This window comes from Primulina tabacum, chromosome 5, assembly GCF_025594145.1.
Source record: "Primulina tabacum isolate GXHZ01 chromosome 5, ASM2559414v2, whole genome shotgun sequence".
Taxonomy (NCBI): Eukaryota; Viridiplantae; Streptophyta; class Magnoliopsida; order Lamiales; family Gesneriaceae; genus Primulina; species Primulina tabacum.
The window spans coordinates 11,900,649-11,914,287 of NC_134554.1; the positions used below are offsets into that span (position 1 = coordinate 11,900,649).

General features: G+C 35.1%; 2 protein-coding genes and 1 pseudogene across 5 annotated transcripts; 1 reads left to right on the plus strand and 2 right to left on the minus strand.

The window, feature by feature from the left end:
* Window positions 1–810: 810 nt before the first annotated feature.
* On the minus strand, window positions 811–2,316 carry LOC142544777 (zinc-finger homeodomain protein 6). The gene has a single exon (XM_075651814.1). The coding sequence runs from the start codon at window positions 1,968–1,970 to the stop codon at window positions 1,053–1,055; it is 918 nt and encodes a 305-aa protein (XP_075507929.1). The 5' UTR covers window positions 1,971–2,316; the 3' UTR covers window positions 811–1,052.
* A 5,342-nt stretch (window positions 2,317–7,658) lies between these two features.
* LOC142546599 (putative protein phosphatase 2C 80) lies at window positions 7,659–10,952 on the plus strand. Of its 4 annotated transcripts, none has more exons than XM_075654402.1 (5): window positions 7,659–7,877; window positions 8,038–8,715; window positions 9,214–9,538; window positions 9,856–10,005; window positions 10,561–10,952. In XM_075654402.1, the coding sequence occupies exons 2-5, from the start codon at window positions 8,162–8,164 to the stop codon at window positions 10,852–10,854; spliced, it is 1,323 nt and encodes a 440-aa protein (XP_075510517.1). In that variant the 5' UTR covers window positions 7,659–7,877; window positions 8,038–8,161; the 3' UTR covers window positions 10,855–10,952. The 4 variants fall into 4 exon arrangements, with proteins under 4 accessions (XP_075510517.1, XP_075510520.1, XP_075510519.1 ...); XM_075654405.1 differs by having other exon boundaries at window positions 9,217–9,538; XM_075654404.1 differs by having other exon boundaries at window positions 7,764–7,945.
* Window positions 10,690–12,704, minus strand: LOC142546601 (homeobox-leucine zipper protein ATHB-40-like; annotated as a pseudogene).
* Between the last annotated feature and the right edge of the window lie 935 nt (window positions 12,705–13,639).

The following is a 13,639-nucleotide window of genomic DNA, read 5'->3' on the forward strand; positions in this document are numbered from 1 at the left end:
AACTCGTGAATGGGCGCCGGAGGGGTGTCCGGCGTGGCCACTCCGATACTTAAGTCAGCAGGTTGAAGATGAGAGAAAATGACGATATATGTGCGAATATATGTGAGTGCCAATGCTCAGGATCCCCCCCCCCCCCCCCCCTAAACGAGAAACAAACCTGCTATTTATAGGAGGAAATATCATGATTACTTCGACTTTCGTGTACACCTACCACTCATAGCCTTTGATGTTGACTTTCTGTCAAGCCACCCTACCTCTGATAGCTTCTCTGACACGCCAAACCCCTGTAGTTCTGACAGATAAGAATGCCCATACCGATACACTCGAGTATGGTGCGCTTCTCGAGGTAGCCCGAGTAGAAAGTTCCCGGGAGCTTGCATGAGAGCCCGGGCTATGATGATGGCCCGGGAAGAAATGGAATGCTCGGGAAGTTGGCTATGATCCGGGCTTCCCATTTAATAAACCGGGTTAAAGACGATCCGGCTCCTTATGGGGGTATCATATATATATATATATATATCCTCAATAACATTCTAATCCCCAACTTAATATGTTTTCTCACAGTGATCTAAAGTACCTACACTTGCCAAATTCATGGCCAAGTTAAACTTTTACGTAATTAGCCCACAAGTGTAACCTATACATTCATTTTTCATCACCAAAATTTAAGTAGATGATTTAGTTTTCATCAACTTTTAACATGGAATATGAATAATCAGCACGTAAATTATACATCTGGAAGATGAAAAAGACAACATTGGCATGATTAATATCCCTTGAAAGAAATTAATTTTTTGTGCCCTCGACGTTGAATTAAGATTGGTTAAGCAGAAAAGTCTAAGAATAATGATAAATTCCATAGATGTTATCTTAAATGACAGTTGCTTGTCTTATTTAACTAATAGTTAACATAATTAAGTGGTATATTGGCTGTGAATCCTGATTAATGAGTCTCCTAATTTATCAGTTTTCCCCCTACAATGGCTAAAGATACATGACAAGCTAGAAAGTTCATCGATAAAATCAACAAAAATTGGGGTCAAAATCTTGCCTTAGATTTGTTTCTTCTTCATGGCTTGTTTTTTATTGTGCATCCATACCTTGAACACTTGTCTCTTCATTCCGAATTCATTGCAAAACTGCTGTACTTGTTCATCGTCTTGCCTCTGAATCCTCCAACCCAGCTTATCAGCAAATTCATGCATCTTATCCTTCTGTTCTTGATTGAATTTCGTTCGGAATCTCTTCTTGGAGCCTCCCGTAGACGATGCAATGGCATATCCGCCGCCACTGGATTGGAACATGCTGAAATCTTCGCTAGATGACTCCGCAGTGGCCCCACCACTGTTTCCGCCGAAGTTCATCATTATGGGATGCGTATGGGAGGCAGGAAAGGGTTGATGTTGATGATAAATCTCTATTGCAGGTGAGTTTCGCCTGCTCTGAGATATCTGAGGATGGTGGGGGTCAACTTCGGCATCCACTCGCCGATGGAAACTCCGGTGGCAGTTACAGGCTGCACATCTCATAGATTCGAACGTGCCCTCTTGTCCACCAGCTGGCATGAATTCTCCGCATCCATCGACAACATAATTACCCATGCTTGCAGCATGATTCTTGAGGCATTCTATGTACTTAGTTGACGAATCAGCACTTGTGGAAGTCGCCGTCGGCACTGCTTGTGGTCGTCTTGGAACAGGTGTATTAGGATTTGACGCGCCACCGGCTTTCATGGTGGCTGGATCTGGATCTGGGGTGGGGTACTTCTGTGCAAACAGCAGCTGCGGAGGCTGATCTAGGGTTTGAGTGGGGCTGAAAATGGCACTCCCCCGGCGGGAAGAAACCGCCGCATTTCCTCTTCTCTCAAGGGGAGCTGAAACTATAGGAGCAAGAGGCAGCTTCAATGTCGATTCTTTGTTGATCTGTGGTGCATTGAAGCTTATGAAATTCGGCATCCCCCTGTGTTCCATGAAATCCAACTTTTTAAGTAATAAATCTCCTGTTAATCACTCCTAACAGACCTTATTACGAAAATCTTGGGTTTTCCTCTCTTCTTCTATGTAATTCTACATCAAGAAATCAACTCAATCAGCTTAATATTATGAACAAAATCGAAAACCAGCTGAGTTATCTGTGTATTGGGTAGTTTGACGTATAATATTCCTGTTCATAAATGCGAGTATTAATTGCCAGTACACGACCAAATACATGAAACCTAAGGGTACAAAACCTACACTCTTTCGCACGGATTCAAAGAAATTAAGTTAGGCTATATTAAAGAAATAGAAAGAATTAGTTAGAAAATGCGCAAAAAAACCGTAGAGTTTTAAGCTAGTGAGTAGGGGATGGCTGACTCAAAAATTATAATAAAAGGGCAACATTGATTCAGAAAACAAGAGTCATTAAATTTAAGAAAGTGAACCAAAATCTTAGATGGCCCCTACTAGCTAGCTAGCCATGGTCCAAGAACATTCTAACCATTAAGTTTACATGTAGTAGTACATTACACATGATAACGTAACAGGACAGAATCACAATCATAGGTTGAATGATTGATTATACAACCACATAAAAATATCATTATAATTCTATATATGTTTTTCCCATAAATTGACTTCTCCCTTCTCCTAATTAAAACACGATTCCTAGCTTCGCCGCTATTCATTTAGTCTAGTAAAAAACTTTGTTTTTATATAGTAATCTTGAGTTGAGATCTAAATCAAGATCTTGTAAGATCGATCCAATAACAATGCTTTAAAAGCTCAAATGATCATCGATCGAGAGAGAGCCAAAAAGTCTTGGTTGTGGACGGCCGAACAAAAGGTGACAATAATGGTCCAACACCCCACACCACAGTGAATTGTTGCAAAACAGAAGAAAAAAAACCAATTTGTATAGTGTTATTCTAGTTTTAAAATAGATCAAGGCTCGCGTGTGGACAAACTAATCAAAATCCGTATGTATAGGTGCTTTTTTATACGAGCAATAACTTGCGTATGGTATGTTGTGACCTTTAAGTTCCAACCATATTTAGTTTTTGGTAAAATAGAATAAAAATTTTAGTCTTGTAATCAGCTAGGAGGGTGTCACACCTCGAGCTCAGTTCTGCGTGACTGCACAATGGACTCTTATAGCAACTACTTCGCATTCATCATCGCTTTACGAAAATGATTAACTCAAGTTGCTATATAGTCTATTGTAACCAATTATAAATTCATTTTAAATATTTAATTTTTACCATGTGGGACAAGAGGTCCCACAATCATCCTTCCTTCAGAACGCAACGTTCTCGTCGCGGCATGATCCCTTGTTCCACGAGCGTCGAGAATCTAGAGGTTGCTCCTACAGGTTCAAGAGGTGGCTCCTGTCATGTAGCATTTTGCCCCGCAGATTCAAGAGGTGGTTCTCATGCACGTAGCACTTTACGCCGCATAGCTCTTATTTTCCGGTATTTCTTGCCGGTGACCGGCTCCGATATCATTTTGTCACACCCCGAGCCCGGGCTTGCGGACTGCACAATGGTCTCCTATAACAACTACTCCGTATTCGTCATCGCTTTACGAAAATGATAACCAAAGTTGCTATAGAAGTCCTTTGTAGCTCATTTTAAATATTTAATTTTTATTATATTCACAAAAAATATCACATAAAATATGATATTTTAAATTCTTAATGTATCGGATTAACAATATTAATCATATAACTATGATCCACACCTCCATTTTAATCGTTTTTCACATAAATATTATTGTATAACAAAAATCGGCGAGAACAACTAAAAATTGAATAACTAACACTATTATTAAAATAAAAATTAATAACCATATCGATCTTATGTTAAAATGTTACGTTCAGAAATTTAATATGATCGAAAGAAAATTGAGATATTAATGTATACATAGATATTTAATAAATTACCAAAAACGTCATTAGTTTTATAATTATTACATGAGTAAATATTACATCTGAACTTAATTATTATTGACAATGAAATGACCCGTGCTTTTCTCTCGATTCCCACCCACGACATAACATTTTGAATGTATAAGCAGTATACCTACTTTATAAGTAAATTGGAGTAATACACGAACTTGAGGATATATATTTTTTATTACAAGAAATTGAGTTTTGAGAGGTGAAAATTCCATGACAGTTACTCAACAGTACTTCCTCGTTTACACAGACGAGGACATTCAGTGCATTCGACCCGATTCGCACCGCCTTTTCCTTTTCAATAATTTTATATGCATCGTAGCACTATAAATATCATATTTATGTACATTGAAACAATATATTAATTAGCTATAAAAATAAATAAATCGAAGACATTGTGTTCATATATTTTATATATCAAACATGGTATTATAATAAATTAATAGGGGTTCAAGACTTCGAGTTACAACTGTCTATGATCAAATTAAAATTATTATTCGATTTTTATATGTGCTTTTTATATATATATATAAACTACTTGATTAAATTCGCGAAAAATTATAAATCAGTTTCTATATTTACATATACATAAAAATGACAAAAACTTGTGTGAGACGGTCTCACGGATCGTATTTTATGAGACGGATCTCTTATTTGGGTCATCCATGAAAAAATATTACTTTTTATGCTAAGAGTATTATTTTTTATTGTGAATATCAGTAGGGTTGACCCGTCTCACATTTAAAGATTCGTGAGACCGTCTCACAGGAGACTTGCTCCACAAAAATTATAGCTTTGTTATCTTTGACCAATATTCTACTGCTGATTTAGGTTATATACACTGATCCAACGTTTTCAACGATATTAATTAATAAATAAATGTAACATGAGAGCTGGATTTGGCAGGCCATTGGTCCCGATGTAAAGTACGATTTTCCCACACTAGGTTTGTTCTATAAGATTAAAATATGTTATAAGAGACCTCGAGGGCTACGAAGGGGGTGGCTTTGAGCTATGGGTTTTTCTTTGACCAAATTGGAATTTTTTCACTGACAAATAATTAGGTAATTATCGTACCAAATTTATATTTTGGAGACACTCATTTGCTCTCTTGAGTCTCGTGGCTAAATTTTAGGCTTTACGTACTGTCTCGAAACTTACCCATTCTGATATTAAATGTTAGTGACTTTTATAAGAGAGATCAAATGACAAACATATAATTATTAGTAGATTCATATATGATAAATTATTACACACACTCAGTATTAATGTAGCAAAATCAAGAAGAATAGTAGTATTTTTGCCAAAACGAAGTGTAGAGTGTCACTTTAATTATCAACTGTAGTTGAATTATAATTTATTTCTTACATGAGACTCAAATTATAGATTCGTCTCAAACTTGAGATATTTGTGTTAGATATGACTAGTCATTGGCTATAGAGAGTGAATTGCTTGAGGTTCTCAAGACTAGCATTCCAGCTCTGAAACTGCAATTGACATAAAACAAATTTCGAGCTGAGATGAGTTTTATCCATTATTTAAAAAGATAAAGTTGAATTATAAAGATAGGAACGTGAGTTTTGTTTAAGGGAAAATTTAGTTTCTTATCCATTCATTCAAGTCCACAAGCTCGCAGTTGAGTTTAGGATTTGCAAAACCAGTTTTCTTTCGATGGATACGAGTGTTGGAAATTTGAATGAAAATTATGATTATAAATGTGAGAGTGACTTTTGACTTTTCATAATTTTGAGTTAATTGTGGTTCATGATCATGTGAGTGTGTTTTGAATTCCCACATTTTTTTAGTTTATTAGAAACTTTTGAATCTTCAAATTATTGAGTAAATTGCAAGATTAATTGTGTTTATTTTCAAGCTTATAAATAATGTGTTCATTTCTTCAATCCATATATTTTTTTTTTGTAAATCCAGTCAAGATATCATTCAAACATTCTCTTGTATTTTACATTGTTAGCTCTTCATTTGACCCTTGTTAAGTTTTGATGATAAAGTGAAGGTACAATTTGAGTTCGTCGGAATAGTGAATTTGTGCTTAATTTACTACCGGTTCAAACATTGTATCATGAAAAACAAATGTTCGAAGTGTTGATCCTCAAACACTTAATGGAGGGGAAAAATATGTTTTAAAGAAAATGTACTTGTTACATTGTCCCGGTTTTTTTTCCTTCATTATTTCGTTACAGATTTATTTTGTTGTTTATATTTACGTTGCTAGTTGGAATATTATTCTATTTTACATTGCAACAATGATTGTTGGTCTTTTGTTTGCATATATTTTGGTACAGCAGGTTTTGACATACAAATTCTGTTTAGAATGTGATGTTCGTCAATTCGATTGTTTAACTTATTATCGGTTTATTTTGCTTTATTTTGATACTCAACATATTGTGCCTAATATTGTTGAGTATATTATAATGTTATAAAGTTTGTTTTATGAACAATCACATTTATTTCTTGCATTTTGTATTTGTTCTTTGATCGGATCCCAACAATGAGAAATCAATTATAGAAATTTCCCTTTTTAGAACAAGTATTGGCCGTATACAATTGGTTTAAGTTAAAACACCTATCGAAATTCTATCTTTGATTTCTTGTATCCTAAATAAAAATCAGGATTACAAAACTAAAATATAAAAAATCGAGCAAAAAAGTAGATTTGCAAGAAAAGTAGCTTTCCTGTCGAGATTTTTTTACCTTTATAAGCTAATTAGAAAGTCGAAAACATTTAACAATCCGATACTATTTTTTTAAAAAAAAATTTGATTACTAATATTCTTTTCTAGTCAAAACCAATTTCTAGGGCTAAACTCTGTAAGAGAGATCTAGGGAAGAACTGTGGTTTAACCCCAATAAATTATATAATAATTAATTCTAAATTGTAATATATAAATAATTTATCATAGTATTTATATTACTAGCCAATGATTAAATTAATTGAGGCAAAAAAGGTATTTTGTTTGCTTATGATTTATAATCTACGTGGTTAAAGCTCAACCATATCTCTCCACTATCCCCAAGATTATTTTTTTTGGGCATGAAATCTTTTATTTCAACATCAACTATATTTTTTTTTGAGACCAACGTTTGTTATATTTTTGTTGTTTATATGTGTTTGTGTAATATTTTCTACAGCAAGAGCATGTAATATCCAAATGATCATGTGTGTAGATTAAGACAATGACTTAAGATTAAAATCCATGATACAAGAATATTTGATAATGATAATGAAAATAAATTAAATTAGTCACCGATTTATAATTTATTAATGACGTGATTAAAATAGTGTTGAACATAAAATGATTTACATTTGGTGGGCAAGAATCTTTTATTTGTTCTTTTATTTTTATTTTTTTTATTCTTTATTGGTTATAATGTAGTTAATATTTTTGGGGATCGTAAATTATTGTTAGTGCCACACGCTTAACACTAAAAATGTGCATGAATCGTAGTGTGAATCAAATGACTCAGTAGATTCATTGCATGGAGGCAACATTCTGGTCATGAATCCAATAATTTTTTATTATAGTTAAATAATACAAGTACAATTCATGTGTGACATTTATTTTCTTAAGTTTTGGGATCTCAATTTACAAGGAAACCACTCAATCTAGGTTTGAAAGTGTTGGGAATCGAGAAAAAAATTCAACAGGCAACAATTCACGGCCCATTAATTCACCCCACTAACTTTGAGTTCCAGGGTTTTACAAAATTCACGGCCCATTAGGGAATGGCCTGCCAAAAAATGTAAGTGGGCGGGGCATTAATTTGACAGATTGTTTTTCCATAGATTAGATCGAGGGAGAAGTTCATCTTTGGGTGTGTGATTATTACTTAATTTTCCTTGTCGAAGAAAATTTATACCCCGTAATCTGCATCAAAGCAGATAAGGCGTCACATTACTCTACCCCCTGAATCAATTATCCCAGGTTCAATTTTCTTCTTTGCGATTTTTCTTCACGAGTAATCCAGTTCACGCGGTCCTTCCGAGCTTCTGGTTTTTCTTGTTTATTCCGCTTTAATTGCTTGTGTTTGATTTAGACACGAAGAATTGTTATTCTTATGTACCCCTTTTGGATAATATTTCAGGTGACCGAGCTAAGGTTGATTTACTGAAGGGTATATTTTGAGCTGCAATGATATTTGCAGTCTACTTTTTATGTGTCTCTGGATGGAGGAATTAATTGAGTTTGATTGAGTTTTTATTATAACAATGCCATCTGGGTTTGTTTCCAATTTGAATGTTGCTTTTGGTTTTGGCTTCCAAACGGCTGTTAAAGTGAATCAAGTTCAACCCCTTAATTTGATAGAATCTTGCTTATCTCGAAAATTTTCTGGTACTGGTTTGACTCGTGAAGTGTTAAAATATTCTAGCAGTCGGTGCCACAGAAAAGTGATGGCAGCTTCTGGCTCTTTGGCTGCCTCAGGTGATCTTGCGATAGACAATTTATCATCTTGTTGTGGAAATTTCTCAAGTTTTGTGAAGCCTATTGGTGTTTATTTTGATGATAAAAGTTATAGAAATTGTCGAAAAGCTAGGGTGAGTTTGAGGACTGTAGAGGCAGAATGTTATCGGGGAGTTCAGGGATGTGTTGTTTATGATTTTAAGCAGGGGTCTCGAGACTCCAAACCTCCTTTCTTGACAGGGTCAAGCAATGGTCGAGCTTTCTCATCATCTTGTTACTCTGATGGAGTAGTGCCAGATGTATCGGCCATTGAATCTTTCAGTGCCGAGCCTCTTTCAAGTCTTGCGCTTTCAGCTGAACCGTACGTCTAAATTTGCCCTTGTTTGGTATTATTGTGCTGAAAATGTAAATTGAATCTGAAATTCCATTACAAAATGGTGACTGCACTGCCAACATTTGTGTTTTCCCTATTAGCTGAAACCACTATTATCATTGTTTTCTTACTTTTTGCATGCGTCTAGGTTAATTATGTACTTTTGTAAACTATATCTTGGTATGAGGTTATTGTTTAAGCGTAACATTTGCATAATGATATTATGTGGAGAAATCTTTCAAATTTTGATGAGTTGTCATAACATCTGCTACAAGTGTTTAGTTCTCATGTAGAGATCATGTTAGTGATAAATTGCCATATTCACTGCATGTATCATTTGAAAGTTACTGTTTTCTTTGGAGAAATATTATACCATTCACACTTAATTTGATGCAGGATTATATTTACGAGATTTATAATTTTACTTGATAAATGAATATGGATTATATGATACATGTGGCATTGGTTTCTCATTTTTCTCTGTAGAAGTACCCCATATCATGGTGTTCTGAAGCTTCTTTCGGGAGCATGTTATCTACCCCATCCAGCTAAAGAGGAAACTGGTGGAGAAGATGCTCATTTTATTTGCGATGAAGAGCAGGCAATAGGCGTTGCTGATGGAGTTGGTGGATGGGCAGATGTTGGTGTTAATGCAGGATTGTATGCCCGTGAACTCATGTCTTATTCAGTCCAAGCAATTCAAAAAACTCCCAATGGCAGCATTGATCCGTTGTTGGTTTTGGAAAAAGCTCATGCAGCGACTAAAGCCATGGGTTCATCCACGGCGTGCATTATTTCTCTCAAAAACCAGGTATCATCAATTGCATTTTGTTATGTTGATCTTTTGTTAGCTTCCACCATGAAAATTAAAGAGCAGGAGAAAATGCGAGAAAATAAATGCAAGATGACAATTATAATTGCAGGAATAACTTGATTTAAAGGTTGGGGTGCCAACTTGAAAAATAGTGTGATTATCCCTCCGTCTTCTACATGATTATTTTTATTATTACCTCACTTTTTTTTTATTACCTCACTTAACGACTGTTTGGTGCTAATTTTTTGCTTCTTCCAGTTCTTTGAAAAAAGATTTGTTATTTATCTTTAAAGTAATTTCCTTCTTTTGAACAGGGTCTTCATGCCATTAACCTTGGAGACAGTGGGTTTATTGTGATTAGAGATGGTTGCACAATATTTGAATCGCCTATACAGCAACACGGCTTCAATTTCACGTATCAACTCGATAGTGACAGCAAAGGTGACCTACCAAGTTCTGGACAGGTCAGTTGAAAGAAACTATACACTCTTTACGCTGCACCCGGTGAAATTTCCTTAGTGCACTGATACCGTTAGATATATACGAGCTACATGGGACCAATTTGAGATCATGTGATCCAATTATCATATATGCACCCGATATGTATGACCAATTATGGTGTAGAAAAATCATTGAAAATAGCAGATCAAGTGCCGGCATTTGCATTTCGCTCGTGTTATTGCAAGTTAACCAATTTAGCCTTCAGAAGGACCTAGGAATTGAGTTGGGGGGCAACACTGCATCAGGTGGGTAGATTAAATTTGTATAGAAACTATTACTTTTAGAAAACTTCAATAAATTTATTGTTATTATTTTTTGTCTATTCTTTGGCCTCCTGTTGGATCCTCTCAGTGGCCCCAGATCTTTTATATTTTGAACGGTAGCACTGTCACCGTCTTTTATTCTGTATCCTTCTATAACTATCTTCAGATAATTATTATAATATATGTTTAACCTCAATAAATGCTAGCCATATTCTCACTGCCACAACTTATTGATCCGCGAATACTACATGACAGGTTTTTGAGATCCCGGTTGTACCTGGAGACGTGGTTGTAGCAGGCAGCGATGGTTTATTTGACAACTTGTATACCAAAGAGATAGAGGCGGTTGTGGCAGATGCCATCAAAGAAGGGCTTAGCCCCAACGCATCGGCCAAGAAACTCGCTTCATTTGCACGTGTTCGAGCTTTAGACAAGAAACAGCAAACTCCATTTTCTACAGCAGCTCAAGAAGCCGGATATGCTTATTATGGTGGTAAACTTGATGACATAACTGTTGTTGTCTCTTATGTCTCTTTATTATTGAACTAATGCTTGCTGAATCAGCCCCTAATTTCAACCGTCTATTATGAACAAGTTTCACCATCTCGTTATTCAAATTTTGTTGAAAGATTCCCTCTTTAGTACTAGTCTCTGTTTTATATTCGAATGTCACACGCCAAACATTAAAACAAATAAAGATTATTCTATAAACTCAAGAATGTTATATCATCTAATAAAGTCTTTTGACATGGTACCCCTATTTGGTTTATTACTTAAAGTCGCTTTTTCTTCTTGTCGATAAATGATGACTTCAATATATCACAGGCAATATAATTAATCACTTATGTCGTTCATAATTAATTACCATCTCAGCTAACGGCAACAAGATTGTACATTCCGCGGCTACTATATATAATGAAGATTATCTCATTCAAACCCCTCAAAGTACTCGAAATGCGGCATGTAAAACATGTGGTCGAATCCTTCCATTCCCAATCCACCAAGAAAAGGTTGTTTCATGGCTTCCATCCACAAAAACGAACTTGGACCACTACTCCCGAATCCGTCGTCCCAACGCTCCCGACAACCTTCTTATCTCCTCCTCCGCTTCATTGAGTTGTTCTTGAAGCTTCGAGAGCTGCACATTAATTGAGACATTTCGTGAAAAATACTAATGAAAGTGTTGATTATATATATGGTGTAGTATTCAAAATGTTAATTTTTCTATCTCGATGATAACGGGCACGGCAATAAGAATTTACATTAATATGTACAATAGGAAAGTTGGACTTTCTACGTGCTTTTAGCATGCTTGAGACCCGTAAGCGAAAGTCTAGTCTGTATACACGGATTATAAGAGTAAGTACTTTTTAAGATTAATGGATTATACATAACATTTGAAACATTTGTTTAATGATGATAGAACCGTAGCCACTACTTTTCGATACGCACTGAATAAATATCAAAACTAGCGTGATAACTTGCAAACTACGTATACACTAGGTAGATAATCTACACTGGAAATATCATAAACGGAGAGCAAATTTGAAACTTTTTACTTGAAAAAGACCTTATCCCTTATCTCCGGCCAAGCAGACTCTTGGGCCATGCTAGAGGAATATTGGAAACTGACTTTGGAAGACAATTTTTTTACATTACTTTTAGCTATTACTCCCGTTCGTACAAAAACTATGACTAAAATCTCACGCGGAGAAATCAAGCAAATTCATTTCATGCCTTCCCTGATCACCACGTAATATCTCGCTACGAATGTAAGTTCTTCTGTATGTAGCTAAGTCAAAATCCGAGTTTCCTCCTTAATTTGTTCTTCAAATTTCAATAATTGGAAGATCTTAAGATTTGTTCGGAGACCGAGTCACATATCATAAAAAGAAAAAAACATGTAATAAGAAATCTAACATGGGAAAGGGACCATATAATGTAAAATATCTAGCTGTGGAAAATTAATACCTCATTTTGAAGACGGCATTTCTCGAGAAGGACTGTGTCATGTTCGGCCCTGAGCTTAGAGCACTCCTCCTCAAGCTGCTTGCTCTTCCAGCGAGCCCTCTTATTCTGAAACCACACCGCTACCTGGCGCGGTTCCAGCCCTAGCTCCGCCGCCAGTCTGTCCTTCTTCTCCGCCTCCAACTTTTGCTCACTCCCGAAATTCTGCTCCAACATGCTCACTTGTTCTTCGTTCAGCTTCCTCTTCCTCGCCACCAACCCCCCGCCACCGCCCTCCTTTGACTTCTGACGCCTCCGCCGCGGCTTCATGTTCTCATTCCCCTATATGTAGATATGTTTATAGAAAGAAAAATAAAAAATTGCCGATTCTCCAACAAATATAACACAAATTTTCGGTTTAATACAAATTTTAAATAACATAAATGTCATCCTAAATAATATATATATTATTTTAAACTGCATGCATATGTGAGTAAATACATAGTGGATTCCATTCACCTTGTCCAACAAGATGGTCGAACGAATAGAACTGAGACGAGAGAGCCGTACTTACTTGGACTTTGGAACTCAGTAACTATGATCGCTTTCAGTTTTAAACAAACATAAATGCTTTGAACGAGTCTTGGAATCAGCATGTGATGCTTTTTAGCGATTATGACATTCCATGTACGAACAATTTGGATAAATTCTAGTGTGTAATTATTACTAATTGGTTCCAATCATCTAATAAATAAATTATGGATTTTCCAATATTATATATATTTTTTCATCTTGTTTAAATAAACAATACATTATTCGATTGCTAACTAAGTAAAATATAATAAGATTAATATTAACTTTGTTTATTGTAGCAAAAGTACAATTCAAATGATCACAACCAAAAAATGAACTATGTATAAAAGTATTTTTAGTGCATGTTCAAATTTTGTTAAAAAAATCAAAATAATTAACAAATATTTTAAAAAATCAGTAATCAGTGTATCAAATTAAACAAACCAAAATTCAAATTAAAATGGCTGATTTAACTATCGAGATTACATCAACTTTATATTTTGTGTTTGAAACTATATTAATTAAAAATAGGACCAAACTTTTGGTTACTATAATCATTATATAATGCAAAAGTATGATTAAATCTTATAATATAATTATTAAATAGTTAATTTAACATTATTTGTTAAACATATACTAATTGCTTTTACTCAGCCCATTATTTCTTTGGGCCGGTCCAAGTAGAAATAATGAAAAGCCAGAGGCTCCGGCCCACTTTAATAAATTTTATTTTTTTATTTTAGCAGCCGGGATCGGGTACCTCGGCTCTCTTTTTTCAATTTTTTGCTTAATAAAAATAAATAATAAAGCATAA